The sequence below is a fragment of the Hyperoodon ampullatus genome (genome assembly GCF_949752795.1).
Source record: "Hyperoodon ampullatus genome assembly, chromosome: 10".
NCBI lineage: Eukaryota > Metazoa > Chordata > Mammalia > Artiodactyla > Ziphiidae > Hyperoodon > Hyperoodon ampullatus.
The window spans coordinates 74,337,124-74,357,592 of record NC_136923.1 but is presented as its reverse complement, the minus strand read 5'-3'; the positions used below and the strand labels follow the sequence as shown (position 1 = coordinate 74,357,592).

Genomic DNA, 20,469 nt, shown 5'->3' with positions numbered 1-20,469 from the left:
GCTCTCTAGCTTGGCCCATATGACCCTCCATATGACTCCTCTCCCCAAGCCTGTCTCTGACCCCTCCCCACCATGCCCCATTCCCTCCAGTACCCTGGGTGCGGTCCTGAGGGCAGCCCTGGCCTCCCTCCTATTCACCTGGTGCATGCCCCAGCCACTCTGGAGACCAGCTCAAGAGTGAGAAACTCCTTCCCTCTTGCTCTCACCCATATGCGACCCCCACATCGTTGGTTCCTCCCTCATTTGATACTATGTAATCATTTCTATAAAAATATAAAATACCAAAACTGTTTGCGGTTCCTGAGAGGTAAGTTTTGCAGCCATCTCATCACCATGGTCCCTCCAGCGACTCCACAGGGGAATACTCTGTGTTTTTTCCACAGCCAGAGAGAACAGCCAATGAGGCCAATGCTGGGCATTGGCTGTGGTGCCTTCATTTTCACAGTGGAGGGTTCTCTCCTGCCTTAACATGAGATGTAGCTAATAGTCACCTCTCCCTCTTTGCATTGGCTTCTAGGCAACTCAGATATAAATCTGAAGCCCCTTTCTACAGAGAGTAATTTGACATTAACTGTATCCCCAGCTTCACCTTATTCCCTGCCTCCACCCCATATGGCAGCTCTCCTCTCTGATGTCATCAAGGAATGGGGGTGACAATGACCATGATGTTTGGAGGCTGGAAAAGCAAGGACAAGCAAGGTAGGAAATGCCAGGAGTCTAACCAGAGTACTGATCAGCTCTGAATCACCAGTCAAGAGCTGGTTTTGATTAAATTTTTAACCATCCCCATGCCCCTCCAACCTGAGAATCCAAACTTGGGCTCAGAGGCCAAAATAGAAGGAGACCCTCATTTATACCAGACTAGGTGAGAAGGAGCCTTGTGCACTGGAAAACCAACAACTCCTTACTTGAAATTACACTAGAACTGTTGGAGGGTTTGGGAAAGAATAAGTTCCTGGGGTAAACAATTCCCTATTTCGGATTGCCTGCAATAGAGACTTCTTACACTTTAGTGTTTCTTACTCTTTTGCCTCTCTCTCCACTGAGTGACCTCCCTATCTTACTTGGGGCTTCACTGACCATTAATCATTGCTACAATCCAGGTAATCATTTCCTACATTGATGATGGTGGTAATGACAGAATCCATTGTAGTGGGAAATATGGTGATGGGATGGATGGCATACCAGTGATGGAGGTGGGAATACTGATGGCAGAAATGATGGTGACTGGAATAGGGATGAAGGGTATGGGGCTAGGGATAGTGGTAATAGTGATGTGGTTATGAGGGCAGTGGTGGTGATGAGGATTATATGGTAGATGATACTGATGGTGGTGGTGGTGGTGGTGGTGGTGGTGGTGGTGATGATGGTGAAAATGGTGGCGGTGGTCATGTTGAAGATATATAAGCTCCTGGAGAACAAGAATTTTGTCTCTCTTGTTAATCGTGTCATCAGAGCCTAGTAGTGGTGATGGTGATGGTGGTGGTGACTGCAGGTGATGGAGAAGGGTATCTGTGATCTGAGTGATAAGGGTGCTGGTAGCGGTGGGTAATAGAGTTCGAAGTAGATAATGGAGATAGAGGTGGTGATTGTGGTAAAATTGATGGTGGTGGCAATGGGTGATGTTACACTACTTTGGGCTTAATTGTACATGGGATGGAGAGGAATGCAGAAGATGCCACCTGGAACGGATGAAAATGTGCTTGTCTTATATTTCCCTCTGACTAATGGCCAAATTCCAATGACCATGCAGGTTCGCCCCCATCAGCACATCACCATGGGCAAGACTAGGCTCCTGCATCGGCTGAGGACTTAGAAGTTCATCTTGACCACCCTTCAGTCTTGGCTTGGTCTCAGCTCTTATCCTGGCCTTGACTCCTGTGTAGACAATGGGAAAATCTCAGCAGGCCCCAGTGTATGACGATCAGAGACATGACACCCTCCACATTCCCACTCTGGTCTCTTTTTTCCAGAGTGTCCCCCAAGGACCTCTCTTTACTAACAAAGGCCCCTCCAGTGTCCTGGGTCTTTTGGCCCCTATCAAGCCCCTGATTGAGGAATCTTGCTCAGGCCACTCATTTCTCTGTGCCGCTGTCCTCAGAGCTCTCTTGGCCCTAGAACAGAAAAGATAGTCTTTCTGAGGGAGTGGAGAGAAGGTCAGCAGGGGGCTGGGCAGGTCCTCACCTGTGGAGCCAAGCTGTGAGGGAAGTGAGTGTGCCTCGCAGGTCTCAGGCTCCTGGGGGAGGAGGGTGGGCAGGGGTTCTCTGTAACCCTCTAAAGCTGTCCTCCTTGGCATAGCCCACCCCTGCCACAGGCTTGGTCCTGCCCCCCGTCACTCCTCTCTCTACTCCCCGAATCACACCAGTGACCACCACACTGAACCACACATAGTCCTCACAACTCCACACCTTGCCCCAGCTGCTCTTTATGTGCCCAACTCCTGTTTCTCCTTCAAAATTCAGTCTAAGAGTCATATTCATCGGAGGGCCTTCCTTCAAGTTTGCAGTCTGACCTGGGAGGCCCTACCTGAGCCTCATGTATCAGCGCACATAGAGCCTCGTGTAAAGTGAAAGTTAATTTACAGCCACCTCCTAGAGGGCACACTCTGCCTTGTCTCAGTTCCTGGATGGTGTCCCATGTCTGGCATAGCCTCTGGTACATGTGGGGCTCAGAATTAGTTGAACGAATGAATGATTGAAGGAATTCTAAACAACAATGAATTAATAGTCCTTAGCATTCTTTCATTCATTCATAATAATAAAATAAATGTAAAAATAGAACAAGATATTTTTCATCTACTTGATTATTCTGGGGATTTCTCCTAGAATTAGACTTGTAGACATAAGCAAAGATTGGAGCCAGGATGTTGATTTTGGCACTATTTGAAATAGTGAGAAGTTGGAAAGACTCTAATGAAAGCACAATGTGGAGCTGGTTAGATAGATGATAGAACATTCATGCCATGGACCATTACATAGCCATTATAAAGAACACGAGGGGCTTCCCTGGTGGCGCAGTGGTTGAGAGTCTGCCTGCCGATGCAGGGGACGCAGGTTCGTGCCCCGGTCCGGGAGGATCCCACGTGCCATGGAGCGGCTGGGCCCGTGGGCCATGGCTGCTGGGCCTGTGCGTCTGGAGCCTGTGCTCCGTGGTGGGAGAGGCCGCAACGGTGAGGGGCCCACGTACCGCAAAAAAAAAAAAAAAAGAACACGAGGATCCTCCTACATCGCTGGTGGGAAAGTAAAATGGTATAGCCCTTGTGGAAAAGTTTGGTAATTCCTCAACATATTAAACATAGAGTTGCCATATGACCCAGCAATTCTACTTCTGTATTCTACCTATATACTTCGAATATATACCCAAGAGAAATGAAAACATATGCTCACACAAACACTGGTAAATGGATGTTCATAGCAGCATTATCCATAATAGCCAAAAGGTAGAAGCAACCCAAAGTCCATCAGTTGATGAATGGATAAACAAAATGTTGTCTATCCATACAACAGAATATCATTCAGCCCTAAAAAGGAATGAAGTACTGATAAAAACCTAATATGATGAACCTTGGAAACATGCTGTGTAAAGAAGGCAGTCACAAAGAGCCACATATGGTGTGATTCCAGTGATATGAAATGTCCAAAATAGGCAAATCCATATAGAGCCAGAAAGTAGATTAGTGATTGCCTAGGGCTAGAGGGGTTGGGGGGAAATGGGAGTGACTGCTACAGGTATGGAGTTTCTTTCTGAGGTGATGGAAATGTTCTAAAGTTGATTGTGATGATTGGTTGTACAACTCTATGATATACTAAAAACAAGGAAGATCTGTATTTTAAGACATTGTTGGGTGTAAAAATCATGTTTCAGAATAGTAGGTATAATATGCTCCTCTATTTATAAGAAATATATATGGAGAGAGTGCTATTATTATAAACATAAAAGAAGGTCTGAGATGGTATACATCAAGTGGTTCACAGGGGTTATCTGTAGATGGTCACATTTGTGGATGGGAGGCTTTCACGTTTTATTTTATATGCTTTTAGCACTTGCCTTTTTACTACAAATATGACCTGCTTTTGACATTTTTGAACAAGAAGGAAGGTAAAAGCATGTGGAGGCCCCACTGAAAGCTAGTGAATCAGACCCTAGAGCCCTCTTGCATCACGTCAAAAGAAAGGGGGGCCCAGGAAGTCACGGAGGGAAACAGGAGATGCTTACACAGGTTCTGGAACGTCAGAGCTGTGGTGGAGTGGTCTTCTCAGAGGGAGAGCAGGACAACAAAGCCTGGGCCCTTCTCCCTCTGATCCCAGACAGGGCTGGGAGCCTACCCTGGGACAGAAATTGTTTACGTATTGCCTAGGTGAAAGATTCACACGTAGTGAACCTAGGGTTCAAAATGCAAAAAGTACAGCAAGTACACTATACTGCAGCCTCCCTCCCCCCAGCTCGCCTCCCAAAGCAACCAGAGGCCTCTAACTCATCTACACAGTTGGACATTACACACATAGTTCTTTTACTGTATACAAAAAGCCACCTCCTTCATTGTAGAGCTTCACAGTACCCCATGATGTCACATGGGTGGCCATGTTCTACTAACAGGCCCCAATTAACGGACATTTAGATGGCTTCTGAGCACTTGCTTTTACAGGTCTACAGTCTCTTACCCAAACCATTGAAAATCTTTTAGAATCCAGAATATATTTATATTTAGAAAGGCAATTCAGTGCATATTCCATATATTATGAAACACCCTAGTAGGATCTAAGGCAGCGCCGTGCAATCAAACACATTAATATTTCCACTGCAAACAAGTATGATAAATGGAATTAATAAAGACTATAAATGGTCTTGGCAGGTTTTGATAGCAATTGAGTTTATGCCAATCTAATGGGAAGACTCCCAAGTTTCAGAACTTTTTGGCTTTCGGAATTGCAGATGAGGCTTTGCAGAGTTCAAAGAATGCTGCCATGAATAACTTGGGACACATATAATTTTGCAGTTTACAAATATATCCATAGGATACATTTCTAGGAGTGGAGGCTCTGTTCATTTGTGATTTTCATAGATTTTGTTAGAATAATGACAATTTATCTTCCTTGCTTGTAAGCTGCTGTACTTTATGGTTTTCCAAACACTTGTACTTTTGTCTGTTAATTTTGGGGGCAATGAAAATTCTTCCTCGCTCCCTCTCTGCACAAAGCTAGACTTAGAGTCTCTGGGAGCCAGGGGAGCCAAGAGAGCCTGAGCTTTGCTGTCAGAGACAGCAGGACCATCCCCTTCCACCAGTGTAACCCTGAGCAAATTTCCGGTATCCATCCTGAGCTTCCATATCCTTTTCTGTAGACAATCTGCCTCCATGACATTCCCTCCCCACTTTCCCACCAACCTGCTCTCTTCTCTCCTGTCTACCCCCAGCCCCAGGGCCTGGGCTTTGCCCTCCCTCCCAAAGGAAAAAGAGTCCAGGCCAACAGAAAGAAAGGTCCACAGGCTTTTTAATGGTGTGATGGCTACTTCCCTTCCGAGACCCGATCTAATCATGACAGGGGCTTCCAGGGGATGGGGGTGGGGTGTGGACAGGTGCAAGGTGGGCAGAGGCCATGCAGTGACTAGGAGGGGTGGGGGAGGGTGTTACATTCTTTTTGGCATGTAAACATTCTTCAGTGGCTTCCCCAGGGGGAGGGCAAGGGCAACTCTCTGCCCCCTACCCCATGGTCACCAGGGCTGGTCCCCGGAGCTGAGAAGACTGAGCAAGCCAGGCCCCTGCGAGGATCTGGGAAGGGGGCAGCCCACGTGTTTGGGGCCCGGCTCCTCGCCTGCACCTTCTTCGTGCACAGTGCGGCTGGGGAGGGGAGGCATGTTTTGGGGTGAGCAGACCTGCATCCGGTGACACAGGCTGTGGTGATGAGGAAATGCTGGAGGGGTGTGGTGTTGGTGTTGTGACACTCTTATAGAGAAGGCGCTCAGGACTGGGAAGGCTTGGTGGCAGGGAATGGGTGCCCAAGGGGGAAGAAGCTGCAGCTGGGGGTGGGGGCACTGGAAGGTGTGGTTTCCTCTGCCCTGGATCCTTCTGAGGGAGAAGAGCAGAGTCAGTCCCCTAGCCCCCTCGCACACTCGCCCCTTCCTCTCCTCCCCCCACCTCAGTGACATTCAATGACGCAGAGGCCTGAGGTCAGTTGGGAGCCCTAGGGAGGTCCGGAATCCCAAAGGCAGACAGGGTTTTGTGTCTCTGCCCAGCTCCAGTGCTGGGTGAAGCTAGAGGGTGGGATGGGCCTGGGGCTCTCTCAGGCCGCCCCCTTTTCCCTCCCAACACCAAACCAGGGTGTTGTTGGTCCTGGGGCAGGGGTGAGGCTGGGGGCCCTACATTCACAGTTCGGTTGGTGGCAAGGAGCAGGCCCAGGACCTGGGCACCAGGGGTCATGCCCTGGTCCCCACCTGGCACGAGCTGATTGTCATTCGGAGAAGCTCTAGGTGGGAGGGAGTGGCCCTTCCTCCACCCCCTCTGCTGGATCCAGAGGGCAGCAGAGGCCTTGGGAGGGTCTCGGGTTGACAAAGAGGGCTCTGTCCGGAGAGGTTTCCTGAGTGTTCTGGGAGCTTCTGCGTCAGCATAGGGTGAATCTCGAAGGCCATCCACCCTGGAGTCCTCTCCTGGGCTGGTCTGCAGAGAAACCACCACCTTGGCATAGAAGCAGCTGCCCAAGCTGCCGACTCTCCATCAGGGGCTTCAGCTGGCACCACCAGGCTTCTCTCGGGGCAAATTTCCACATGGGCATCCTTCTAAGTGATGGTGGCTGGATGCTGCCAGATCACTAGGGCAGGCTGGGACCTTTCTTCCTCTTCCCTTGGTTGTCTTGCCTTGCTCTCTATGACCCAGGGAAGAACAGAGGGGCCAGGCCAGGGGGCAGAGGCTGTGTGTGCTGAGGATGGAGAAGGCCTGCAGGGGACCTGTCCCAGATAGGCAGGGTTGGCTATCCCTTCTGCAGCCCCTTGGCCCAGATGTAGGCTGTTGAGGCTGATGATGAGTTGGGATGAACTATGCAGGAGCCAGACCCAGGAGGAGGCCCCATATCCATTCATGGAGCAGCAGAGGCCTCACCCGCTGCAGGGACTGCTCAGCCGCATGGGTTGGGATTAGGACAAGAGCGGACAGGCTGAAGGGTGAGTTGGAGGCGGAGGGGACTGGGGCTGGACCTATCACACAAGCATACAATCTGGAAGTTAAAAGGGCCTTTCTGCCTTGAGTCCAGGGGCCAGCTGTCTGTCTGTCTGCCTATTTCTGCTCTCTCTCCCACTGGGGGAGATGATGGTCTGATCCAGCCTACTCTCCACAGGCAGGAGGACAGGGAGGGTGACCCAGCTAGCACTGAGTCCCTGAATCTCCAAAGGGCCAGTGCAGAGAAGATGATAACCGGCCATTCTCCACCTCCACTGAATTCAGGAGAGAGAGAAGTTGGCTGAAACTGCAGTAGGCAAGATTGAGGTTAGATGGCAAGAAGGAATTCCTGATGGTGAGGGGTCCTGAGCACTAGATCCGGGGACAAAGGGAAGGGATGAAACCTTTCTTAAAGCCCCCCTCCAACTTCCCATTGGGAAACACTTGCCCAGGAAGGCAGCCCACACACACTTGATGGTTCCCACTGAGGTCCCACACAAACTAAGGGGGAGGGGGTCTTTGCACCCTAGAGGTGCAAGGGAGCACCCTTCCCCCATCACCTGTCCACTGCCTCCTACAGGGGTGTCCAGGATGGTGCTGACTTTGGGGCAGGTCAGACCTGCCCCCTCACACCACAGTAGACCAATGGCTCCTAGGTCTCACCTCCCCAACCCCCGTCTGGCAGCTGAGAAGAGCACTTTCCAACCACCACAGCTCCCAGGAGACGTGAGATTAACCCCTAGTGGGAGGCTGGAGCCTCCACTTCTGGAATTTGAGGCTGCCTTCCCGAAAGGGTTGGGGCTTGTAGCTTTGGCTGGAGGAGGGTCAGGAGAAGGGAAAGGCGCCGCAGGATGTGTAAGCAGAGTTCCCTGGGGGGGCTTGGAGAGCAGCAGAGGCCTGGTGGTTAGCAGGGCGTCCCCATTCGTGGAGTCCTTGGTGAAGAGTCGCTGAGCCTTCCCCGGGGCGTAGGGTGAGCCTGCCCCACCTGAAGGGCAGCAGGGGGAGGGGTGGAGACGGGGAAGGATGGGGAGGCGGACACTCCCCGCGCGGCGCCGCGTCCCCTTCCGCAGGGCCGGCGGGTGGGCGCGGCGTGTGCTGGCGCGCGTCCTCGCGGGTGCAGGCAGGAAGCTGGGGCCGCGGGTGGCGCGCGTCAGGCGCGTAAGGCTGTGCTGGGAGCTGTTCCAGTGTGGCCGGCTGCAGGTGGGGGGGCCGGGGTGAGGGTGAGGGGCCACGGAGCGCCGCGCGCGTCATTATCTGGCCCCAGCCCGACCCTCCGCAACCCCCGCCCGGCCTTTGGTTGCGCGCTGAGTCTGGAGTTTCCCTCTGGGTCCTTTCTTGGGGGCCCCCGGGGAGGGGGTGCCTTCAGGCTGGGCCCGGGCCTGCGGGGCGCCCCGGGGTGGGGGGGCCCCCGGCCGGGCCTGGTGCGAGGGGGAGGGGCTCTCTTTGCGGGACAGGGACCGGCTCCGGGGGGAGGCGCTGGGATGGTGCGCGGAGGAGGCGGGGAGGCCGGGACTGCGCGGGGCCGGGGGCCTGGTGCCGGCTTGGGCTCGCCCTGGGCCCGGGCCACGGCCGGGGGGCTGTTTGGGACGGAGGTCAGCAGCAATGGCCGTCCCTGGGGGCTTCTGCAGCTGGAGCCTGCAGGAGGTGCGGAGGGCAGAAGGCAAGAGACAAGAGGAGGGCAAAGAAACAAAAAGACATTTTCAGAATCTCCCTGGGCACTGAGCTCCAGAGTCCTGCATCCTCAGAGCTGGATGAAACTGAGGAGACCTTGGCACAGATGGATAAACTGAGGCATGGTGCCCCATCCTCCAGAACAGGACCTCTAAGGGCCACACACTCCCAGGCTGCTACCAAAAGAGCTTGCTCCAGGCTTTCTTTGATGTCTCTGTTTTATCTTTAAAATTCGCATGGATTTTACATTCTACTCTATTATATACCCATGTTTATATTAATATGAATAACGTTTTCTCCCAACTATTCTGGCCTTTATCCTTTGGCCTCAAATGCCCCATGGCACACCAGAGGCTGTGTGTGGACCCCACTGCCCCCACCAACCTTTTCCCAAGCCTGGCCTCCTTGGAACCCCTCCAGACACACTCACTGCAGCCACTCCCTTGAGCCCAGTGACAGGGCTGGGACCTGAGTCAGAAGAGAGACTTAGTTGGGGAGGTGGTGGACAGGGGGTGTGGCTGAGGGTCCTTCCTGAATTATCAATAGCCCTTGGCTCCAGGGAAGCCTCTGCTGGTGGAGGCCTTCTGTAGTCACCCTCTGCCTGCCCTGGGACTAGCAGCAGTTTCTCACCTGCTGGTGATGGCTGTGTCAGATGCTGGGGTCGCGCCTAGGGGTCTGTCAGGGGGCTGCTGGGCTGCGGCAGGCGTGGGCATGCGGATGCTGATGGGGCGGGGGATCCGGCTCCGGGTGGCAGCTGCCCGCCCGGCTTTCCTGGGCACCGTGGGCTCAGAGGCAGGTGTGTCCTCCTCGGAGCCTGTGCCTGAGAGCGTCTCAGAGGCACGGCGCTGCTCCTCACTGGAAGAGGATGAGGCCCCAGAGGCCAGGCGCAACAGCAGGCGGCCCTGCCTCTTCTCCATCACCAGCCGCGCCAGGTCCTGCTGTGGTCGGGCCCTCTTGCCCCACCGCTCTTTGGCCGACAGTGAGCCTGAGGGCTCCGAGCCTGTGTCCTCCTCAGACAGCAAGACAGGGATTCGGCTCCTGGGCCGAGGGCCTGGCATGGCATGGCGACTGGGGGAGATGGTGGCCAGTTTCTCGGGACCCGGCTCCAGCAGGGACACCGGGGCTGGCCCATCGGCAAGGGTTGGGCCATTGGGCAGTGAGTCTGTGGTCACCTCCAAGGGGCTGCTCCCGGGGGGGGCGGACAGGACACAGCTCACCAGCCCTGATAGGGCAATGCCGTTCTCCAGGTACACGGGGGCCCCCTCCTCCGCAGCCCTTCCATCAGAGGGCACCTCCAGGCCCAGCTCCCCCCCAGCGCTGAGCTCCTCAGACCGGGAGGCTTGTCCACCAGAAGACATGACATTGAGGTGGGTTTTCTCTGCAATGTGCACAAAGGTCCTCTCGACTTTGGTGAAGGGCGAGGAGGTGACTGCCACTCCCCCTGCCCCTATGGTCACTGCCCCAGCCCCCGGCCCTGTCCCGGTCCCAGGGGGCTTGGGCTCAGACTTGAGGACAGAGGACAGGGTGCCTGGCTCAGACACGTCCAGCTGGCTGCCAGTGGGCTGGGGCCGTTCATGCTGAGGAGTGAGGGCAGCCAGAGTGCCCAGGTCAGGGTCGGGGGCCAGGTCGGCAGTGACAGGCGACTTCTTCATGTCGCCAGGGGAGACGAGCACCAGCGTTTTGGAGCCCTCCTCAGGCTCCAGGTCGCCGTCAGCCATGGAGGCTCGGCCCCTGGACTCTTTCTGATCATCGGCCAGCAGCGTGGATGGGGCGCCCTCCTGGCTCCGGTCCGTGCTCCTCTCGCTGCCCTCACTGCTGGAGCCACTGTGTGGCCCCAGCACCTCCCCCAGGGCCACTGCCTCCTCCTCCTCTTCTTCCTCCTCTTCTTCCTCCTCTTCCTCCTCCTCCTCCTCCTCCTCTTCTTCCTCTTCTTCTTCTTCCTCCTCCTCCTCCTCTTCCTCCTCCTCCTCCTCCTCCTCTTCCTCCTTCCCATTCGTTTGAGGCTGAACAGGAGCCAGCGGGACCTGCGGGGTGGCAAGTAGCACGTGCGAGAAGTCCACCCTCCGGACCCTGTTGAGCAGCCGAGCCCGTTCGCGGTAATCGGAGAGATCCTTCTTGTAGTCCTGGTAAGGCAGGCTCAGGGGCACAGCTCGCGGGAGACCATTCACCTCAAACGGGGGCGCCACGGAGAATACCTGCAAGGGGCACACACAGGGACCCACTGAGGTCACCCCCCCATCCTGGGCCGGAGAAGGCCTGACTGCACTCCCAGGCTAGGAGGCCTATGAGAGTGTGAGTTCCACTAGAGCACATGCTGGGGCTGTTTTGCTCATCGCTCTGTCCCCAGGGCTTAGAATGGTCCCTGGCACCTAGTAAGTGCTCAATAAATCTCTGATGAATAACTGTGTTCATGCTCCAGGTCCCCTGAGGTCCCAGGCCTTGATCCTGGTGGCTTTTCTGTCTACCAGTCTTCCCTTTACCCCCACTCTTCTGTATCCTATGTGTATCCTGAAACCCAGAGGCAACTCTAGTTCAATCAACAGAAGAAAATGACAACTGCAAGCCATCATAGCCACCATGTAGGAAACCAGGTCCAGAGAGAGGCAGCAAGTGTCTGGGTCAGCCCTCACTGCCTCCTCACAGGGCACAGTTCCTCTGCAGCCAGGGAGCTGGCCACCAGGGCCACCAGAACCTGTCAGACAAGGGCAAAGTTCAGGCTGTCCTCCACCCCTTGAAGTGCAGGCTGGGCTCCTGGAGCTCCAGCCCCCTTCCCACCTGCCTGTCAGCCAGGAATTTTCCAGTCCTCTGTAGGTATGTTTTGAGTCCACACTTCCTCCAAAAACTCACAGCCAGGCTATGAAAGGCAGTTTCTTTTCACCTGATTAAGTTTTACCCTTTGAAGCTTTGTGCAGAGTTCTTGGCAATGTGATGGCATGTCCTTGGTTTTCTAGATTCTTGCCACATCTCCCCTTAGCCCCCTTCCTTCCAGACTCAAAAGGCCTGACCATCTCACCAGGACCTCAGCTGCTGTGTCTTCTCTAGCTCTGCCCTTGTCAATCACACACATCCCCAGGCACCCACAATGCACCAGGCCCCATTAGAGCTGACATGGCTTTGTTCCTGGTGGGATGGTACTGATGGTATCCAGCACTTTGTTAGCCTTTTGAACACACAGGGCCTCTGTTTTCCTAAACACAACCCATGCAGACCAGAAGCCCTGGAGGGGCTCCAACACCTTCAGGTGCCATCCAGACTCTCAGGGAGTCCTGCCAGGCATTCCTCTTGAACATCTCTGTCTGCTGCCCTATGCCCATGGGCACAGCCCTGTCCTGCCTGGTGGTTCCCCAGCCATCAGCCTGTTTTTTCCATTCTGCACTGCCCATCCGTTCTTCCTACAGCTGCCCAAGTGATGTTCCTGAAACTTAAATCTGATCCCATTTCTCTCTGCTTCAAACCTGCAGAAACCTATGGTGGGTCCCACAGTCCTCAGGAGACAGTTTCAAACCTGCAGAAACCTATGGTGGGTCCCACAGTCCTCAGGAGACAGTTTCAAACCTGCAGAAACCTATGGTGGGTCCCACAGTCCTCAGGAGACAGATTCAAACCTGCAGAAACCTATGGTGGGTCCCACAGTCCTCAGGAGACAGATTCAAACCTGCAGAAACCTATGGTGGGTCCCACAGTCCTCAGGAGACAGTTTCAATCTTTGGCTTGGCACATGAGCATCCCCACCCCCCGACTTGTCCCCACCCCACCCCATGATCTGACTCCTACCTTGTGCTCCAACCTCACTTTGAGCAGCACCCTCTGGTCCCCCACTTACGTTCCAACAGTTCTCTAAATGCCTCATGCATCTCACACTTCTGGGTCTTTCCCTAGGCAGTTTCCTTTGCCCAGGGGTTCCTCTCATTCTCTCTATTGACATGACAAATTCCTACTCTTCCTCCAGGACCCAGCTAAAACAGCTCATTTCCCCAAAAGCTTCTTGTCCACCCACCAAGCAGACTTCATCACTCTACTTGTTTTCCCACATCCTTCCATTACAGAACCTTCCACCCTCTATTTCACAAGCACGTGTTTACATGGCTCTCTTTCTTGATAAACACTGATCCTCTTAAGGGTTTTTCATTCATTCATTCATTCAAGAAGTCCTTGAATGTCTATTGCCTTGGCCGCTGTGTTAGAGGCTGTGAATTTGTGGATCAGCAAGACAGATCTGGTCCTTGTTTTCATGGAGTGTGAAATCTTTAGATTAGGAAATTAAATGGGGATAATGCATTCTCCACAAAGGCTGTGACCATAAATGAGGTCATGTTAGCAATGAGTCTGGCTTATAGCAGTTGATTGAGAAATGTTAGCTCCCTCCCCACCCTGCCCCCCACCTCCTACCCCCACCCTGCTCACTCTGGTTTGAAGATCATTGATTCCTTCCTCAACCCCAGAAACTCCTGGATGCCACACCTGTGGGCGGGGGCGGGGGGTGGGGAAAGAAGGGGTTCTCCCAGCTGAGGTCTCTGTGCAGTCAGCCCAAAGGCTGGTGGAGGGGAAGGAATCCCCAAGGCCAAGATTTGCTCAAGGCTGTGACTTCTCCCCTCCTTAACTGCCATAATCTTCCTCACAATCAGACCATCAGTGAGGCCTTGATGGAGTGGGGAGGAGTGATGCAAGACAAAATAGCATCAGACACTGGACAGGACCCCAGCACGCTCTGGGGTGTGTTCTGTTTATGTTTTTATCCTGTCTGGCTCAGAACTCACCCACCCAGCACTAGATACATCCTACCCAGCAGGGATATCCTTCAACCCCACCAAGCCCTTCTTTCTCAGCAGAACCTCTGCCTATTTTCCCTGTCCCGTCGTTGACACTTTGGGCATCCCTGTTAGAACCACCTTTTCCCCTGCCATCTGGCTAGTCCTTGGATCTCTCAGGAAAAGCCCCAACCATAGGATGGATCCTCTGCTCACAGTGCCCACATTAGATGATCATAGCTGGAACCCTCTCTCCTTTCATCTCAAAGCCCTCCCCTTCCATTACATGGGAGGGATGAGGGATGAGAACTGGAAATCAGGCATCACTGATAATATCAGACTGGGAAACTGAGGCTTGGAGAGAAGCATCAACATGCCCGAGTCACAAAGCACACCACCCAGAGTAGCCCAGAACTCAGAATTCTTTCCACTGCCTCACTGGCCTCCCATCCTCCCACATGGAGAAACTCAGGACCCTCTGCCCTTTAGCAGAGCTGTGAACCTCAGAGTAGTGACAGGTTTGCCCTAAAGATCACTGCCAAGCCCACCCTGGCCTGGGCATGCTGAGTTTTCTATTTCAAAGCCCCTCCCCATCTGGCTCCATGTTGGGGAGGGCCAGGGCTGGGCTCAAGTTCCTCCTTCCTCAGAGAACGGGAAGTCCTCCCACACCCTTTCTGGCCTCTCCTGGATGCCTGTACCCAATGAGTATTCATCCATTTGCCCATGTGATCCCGTGCTCATTCAATCAGCCAACGGTCACTGGATAGCTTCTGTGTGCTTGGCCCTATAGGCCTGAGGACACCATGGGAGGGGGACAGCAGTGACACTCTCCCAGTCTATCTCAGAGGGAAGAAACAGTGCTGGGTATCACCAAGCGGAAGTTGGGGTCTGGGGAAGCTCACACCTTCCTGCTCCCTTCCCAGGGCATTGGCCCTTTATGATTCTAGTCTGCTTACTGTGGTACCCCAGCATGCTTGGCACAACGTGACTTGGGGGTGCTTTTTAAAAAAGCAGAGCCCTGAGTCCTACTCCCTAGATTCTGTAGGTCAGAGATGAGGCCCAGAAATCTGTTGCAAAGCTCCCTGGTGAACTGATGGAGTTTGGCCAAAGGCAGATGTGGTGAGGGTGAATAGTGTGGGAGGAGGAGAGGCAGGCCTTTGGAGCTGAGACAGAGAGAATGAAAGCCTCAGCCCTCCCCCTGCCTCCGCTGAGCCCAGAGCAGCAGCATGTGGCCTCACCAACTTCAGAACTCAGCCCAAGCCCATGTTTACTCCAGTCAGCCGGAAAAGTGAACAGAGGTAGACGGACCAGACTCCCAACTGCCCCTGCCACCAACAAAACTGGGCTCTCCTCCGCCTTGACTTCTCTGCTACTGACGCTGGAGACAGGTTACCCCACATAACCCCACCCCCACACAGCGTGCATTGAGCAACTCTCCTGCCTGGACCCTAGCCAGTCCCAGACATTGTGCACTGCACATCAGCCCACAGTCCCAAGGTCAAAGAAGGGGGGCTGCCGATGGACAAGAGGAGTGTGAACTCTGACACCCCGCCCCTCCCTCACTGTAGGGCGGGGAGGGCTTTGTGCCTCTCACAGCAGTGCCCATCTCCTCCCTTAGCAGCTGCCCAGCGCATACCTCCCATCTCCCCTCCTCCCCAGGGACCCCCCCCCCCACCAGGTGCCATAATTTCCCAGACTGAAAATTGGAGATGAGAAGTCAACAGGGTAGCTTCCTCTGCCCACCTCTGCCTTTCCCAGATGCTTCATCTGTCTGTCCGGGTCTCTATTCTCAAACCACATCTGCCAAGCCAAGAGCCTTCCCTCTGCTCCTCCACCCCACACCCAGGGGTACCACCCACCCCGGGCACACTGGCCTGTGGCAGTCATCTGGGTGGAAGGGGTAAGATGACCTGGGAAGGCAGCTGCCTATCCTAGGTCTCTACAGATCCTCACATACTTGACCCCCAGATCTCAGTGTCCCCAACCCCTCCCTGGCTGCCCCAGGGCAAGGATCTGACAGCATGGGGACATTCTAAATGCTCTGCGGGTCAAGAAATGCAGCTGTAGCTTGCCCTTCTTCTACCCACACACTTGCTTTAGGCCCCGGGAAAAGTATCGTCCTCTTTGGGTGCTGTGGCTGCAGGCTTGCAGGGGTGGGGTGGGGGACAGAGAGAGGGTGAGCCCCGCTCCACCTTCACCCTCTCTCTGCAGTCTCCAAAGTCTCTGCGATCCTCTCCTTCTTTGTGTCCCACCCCTCTCCTTGTCCTAGTTCTCCCTCAACCCACATTCTATCCCTGCGTTCCCTTGGCCCTGCACAATCCACTCTCTCACTGATCCCCATCAACAGACCATTCTCCCCCAAGCCAGAGCTACTTCAGACCCCCCATTAAAGCAGGGGACAGGGGAAGGCTCCCGTGCCCCTCCCTCCCACAGGGCTCTCTGGCATTCTGGCTTCCCACCCCCAGCACACACTTGGCCTCAATTGTCTGATCCATAGAAAACTGATTAGTGCGCCCACCTTCCTACTCCGCATCCCCCCTCCAGCTAGTTGGCGATTTGGAGTTGGCCCCAAAGACCAGAGTCCACCCCCAAAGCCCTCCTGCGGATGAAAGGAGACAGCCAGCCGCCTCCTGAGGGTTGCTCAAGTGCAACTAGGCTGAAACCTCCGGTCCCCTCCCGATTTAGCCTGTCTTAGCGGAGGTAGGAGTGGGGCTGGATCCATTGATCTGGAGTTTGCCCCCCACCCCATCCCTGAGTCAGCAAAAGACTAGACCCCGCCCTCTGCCCAGCCCGGCGACCCCAGAATTGGTTCTGCATCAAATGGTGGGTTAGGAAGGAGGAGGGTGAAAGAAAGCAGGCGAAGTGCAGGTTCCTGGAAGGCGTCTTTAATCAGGATTTGGTAGTACACAAGCTCTCCGGATTGTCTGCATTAACAAACAGGGACTTTAAAAGGCACAAGATCCCTCGCACAGCGACGCGTGACGGCGGGGCGCCCCCCACCCCCGCCTGTGCGTGGCCGTGTGCGCGGGGGTGCGTGTCCGTGTCCCACCCCCCTCCCCGGCGGCGCCGCGCGTGTGCGTGTCAGTTTCAAGTGTTGGATTTGTACAGTACTCGCAGTCTAGGGGCGGGGTCTCAGTGCATGCTCTTCTACCCGGGCCCGGGGCCCCCCCGACGCCGCTCTGTACACTGAGGACGCACCCCGGAGAGAGAGAGAAAGAAAAAAAAAAAGCGTCCCATCTTCCTGTGTGTGTGTGGTTTTGAGTTTTTCGTGCATGCTTATGCTGGCCGGGGTCGGGAAATAGTGCAAGCTTATAATACAGTATTATTGCAGTACAAAATGGGGGTGGGTATGATGGGATGGGGAAGCCCAGGAATAAACAGGCTGGGATTCGGGACCTCCGGGAAGGGAGGTCCTCTCACCAACCCCCTTCCTATCCCTCGCTCCCCTCCCCACCTCGATCAGGAAGTGTCTCCCAACAATGCGAGGGGGCTCCTCGGGTCCCTGGAGGGAAAGGGCTCAGGTGGGCCCCAGGGCTGAGCTTCCCCCATCCTACCAGCCTCACCTCTTAGGGGGCAGGGGCCAGCCCTCTCCTCGCTCAATACTGTCAGCCACAAGGGCCCCGAACCCCGCCTCTTCACCCTCGGAAGCCCCTCCAAGTGGGGGGACAGGGGTCGACAGAGCAAGTGCAAAGGAAGCAGATGTTGGTCCCTGAGTTTTATTTTCGGGGGTGGGAAGAGAGAAGAGCTGGAAGTGGGGGCATCTTTGGGGACCCCCAGGGCCCTCAGTGGTGGGGTGGGGCAGGAGACACGGACGCAGGGGCTTGGGCCAAAAGGGGGTGTTGGGTGGCTCTGAGAGACCTAGGCTCAAAGCTTGGGTCCCCCTCAACTCTGGGCTCTTTGGCATCCAATTGCAAGGCCAGTTATTTGGGGGGGGAGGGGGCAGCTCTGTAGGCGGTGAGGTAACTGGAATCAGGGGTGGGCGACAGGGGCTCTTCGAGCCCGGAGAATTGGCCAGCTTCCCCTCCCAGCCCTCGTCAGCATCCTGCCCTGAAGCCCTGAGGGGCGAGCTGCTACTCCAGCCCCGCCCCGCCCCGGGCCAGGGACCCTGCGACCGAGAGCCTGCGGAGGGGAAGCTAACACAATCACAGCGTGGGGCGGGGGAGGCGGGCGGCTGGGGGCGATAACCCGGGGGAGGACTTTAGCAGCAGGCAGCTCGGCGGGAGCGGGGCGCAGAGGCTGACACCCCCTCGGGCGCACACGTCGGGGCACCCGGGAGGGCAGCTCTGGCGGCGTGAGGGGCGGGTCTCGAGCCGGGGGCTCGGAGGCCTGGCGGTACCCTGATCACGCCGCTTAGCAGCTAGTTAAAAAGACTGAACATACATTCGTGGTGCGACGGCCGCGGGGGCGGGTCCAGGGGTCGGGGACAAAGGGGAATGTGGTAGATGGGGGTCCCGATACAGTGATAAACCTGTGAGAGGGGCCCGGAGACACGATCCTCGTGCTCTCCTGGGCGGGGGGCCGCTAGTTTGCTGTCCGGAGAGTGCATGAAGTGTGCCTGCAGCTGTGTGTGTGTGTGTGTGTGTGTGTGTGTGTGTGTGTGTGAGAGAGAGAGAGAGAGAGAGAGAGAGAGAGAGGGGGGGGGGGCGGGGGTGCCTGTTAGTCGTGGCAAGGTAAACCCCAGCCCCCCCACCCTCAGAGTCTGTGCAGGTAGAAGGGAGGGTACGTGGTGGGACGCACGGCGGAACCAAGTGGAAGCGGAGGTCTAGGAAGGTTCCCATAGTCCTTTGGGCTTCATTGCCCCTCTTCCCCCACTGCTTCTTAACTACTCACTTGGGGGGCTGGGACCATTCAAGCCCAGGGGCTCCCTAAGCTGGGAAGCCCACTGGGTGGTGTGAGAAACCATTTGGGATATCTGAGGGATGTGGTCCTCAGGCTGGGAGCCTCTCCCTTAGGGAGAAGGATGCTTTAAAATTTTCAGAGGCTGACCCCACCAGTCCCAGGGGGCACCTCTGTCCCTAATGGGAATAATGCAAACTTTGCGGACATGCCCCCCAACTTAAGAAGAGTGATTTGCCACACTCCTTGTTACCAAGGACTGCCCCTGGGGGTGGGCTGATTCCTGCCCTATGGGCTGGAATCTCAGTGGAGTTTGGGGTGGGGTGGGGTGGTGTTCGGGCCCTCCTTAGAGGTCCAATCTTCCATCCTCAGGTACCAAATCAACCCAAGGACAGAAGGAGATACAGCATTATGCTCCCACAGCCAGGGGCCCCCATATCCTCCCTAAGCATGGTCCCCTCCCCTGGCCACCTAATATAGACACATTGCCACAGCTCTTTCTGCCCACCCCAGTAGCCCAGGCCCCCCCAACCACTGCCTGGGCAGACAGCACCACCCCTCCCCAGAAAAGGAGATCTAAGCAGGGCAGAGGAGAAAAATAGCAAAGGAGGGTCCTGGGCCCCTCCACAGAGAGGAACCCTGGCTTTTCCTGGGATTGGAGGGGCCTGCCCTTCTTGGCTGGGGGGAGCAAGGGTTAAGGTACCAGCATGGCTCAGAGTTTCCACTATTCCCCCATGTGCTAGGCAGGGCTATTCCCCTTTTCCCCACAACTGGAAACGCAAAGGAGATTGCTGGGTTCGGGATGCTAGCGGCAGGGGTGAGTGTTGAATGGTTATTGCTGTGACCCAAGCTGCCTTAAGTGGGTGGGGGGTGTCTATTCATTACTGAGAATTTACTAGAGCATTTTTCACTGACTCAGGTTCCTGTCCCACAGAGAAAATACTGGTCCTCTGAGGAGGACCCCACTTGCCATGAACAAATCCACCGGCCCACACACACACTTAGGCACACACACCATGAGCTCACTGACATGTACACACAGCACACAGCACACAGCCCCACTGGCCACGAACTGCCTTGTCTTAAGAAGCCCACCCAGCTTGAGTTCCTGGGGCAGAACACTGCCCCCATTTGAGTGCTACAGCCTTGGATAGATTTGGGGGAGTGAGTGAGTCCTCAGGCTCAGAGAGGTTCAAACTGAGTTCAGGGTCTCTGCCTGTAAACCGGTTTTGTTTAGCTCACACAGTGATTTTTCTTTAAAAAGTTGTTGCTTTTAAAAAATTAGATGCCACTAATTAAAAATTGTGAGATTTCACTTAAAAATTGGAAGATACTGGCAACAATTGGCTGAGCTGAGGATTGGTGGTGGTCCTTCTGTTTACCACAATCCCCACAAGTGCCCTCTCCCTGACACTGCTTGGCTCCTGTTGACATGTGAGTTGGTGACATATCACATCTCCATGGTCAGTGGTCACCAATGCCAGTACCTGCCCTGCCTGTGAGCCTGACTCCAAGGATTCCACCAATACCACTGAGGACAGGGTTTTGAGCGCCTGCTTTCTCACCGGAACTCTTACTCCGCCCATCTAATCCCCAGAGCTGCTATGGGATGCTTGGGGCCATGTGGGATTAAGAGGTTGGGGTCTCTGGAGAGACAGGGTCCAGCCATTTCAACCAACCCCAGTACTCTGGAGTGACCCCCACCTGGACTCTGGGATGGAGAAGGAAGGAGAGTCTGACTCATAGACAGCTTCCTTCTTCCTAAACAGAGCGAGGAGGGGCCAACCAGAAAGGACAGTAAATAGTAAATAGACCAATCCACAGACTAAAACACTTTAAAGCTCCCATCAAACAAGACCTCAGTTATTCGGCATTGGTGGGGTTTTTAATATGCTTTTGTAAATTAGATATTCTGATTAATCCATTTAATGCAGATAATACTGGGATCTACTTCCTAGGCTATTATGAGGATTAAACAAGTTATTTTTGTAAAGTGCTTAGATCACTGCCTGGCACGTAATAAGCTCTGTGTGCCAGTGACTGTTAAATAAGATAAATTAATTAATA

General features: G+C 54.7%; 1 protein-coding gene across 1 annotated transcript in view; it reads right to left on the bottom strand.

The window, feature by feature from the left end:
- Window positions 1-8,397: 8,397 nt before the first annotated feature.
- The window catches only part of TTBK1 (tau tubulin kinase 1), a gene marked incomplete at its 3' end in the record, with an annotated part of 39,118 nt that continues 27,046 nt past the window's right edge, over window positions 8,398-20,469 (bottom strand). The window contains exons 14-15 of the mRNA XM_079712292.1: window positions 9,449-11,013; window positions 8,398-8,782 (exon numbers count right to left, since the gene is read on the bottom strand). Coding sequence (XP_079568418.1) covers window positions 8,398-8,782; window positions 9,449-11,013 — 1,950 coding nt within the window. The remainder of the gene's footprint in view (window positions 8,783-9,448; window positions 11,014-20,469) is intronic.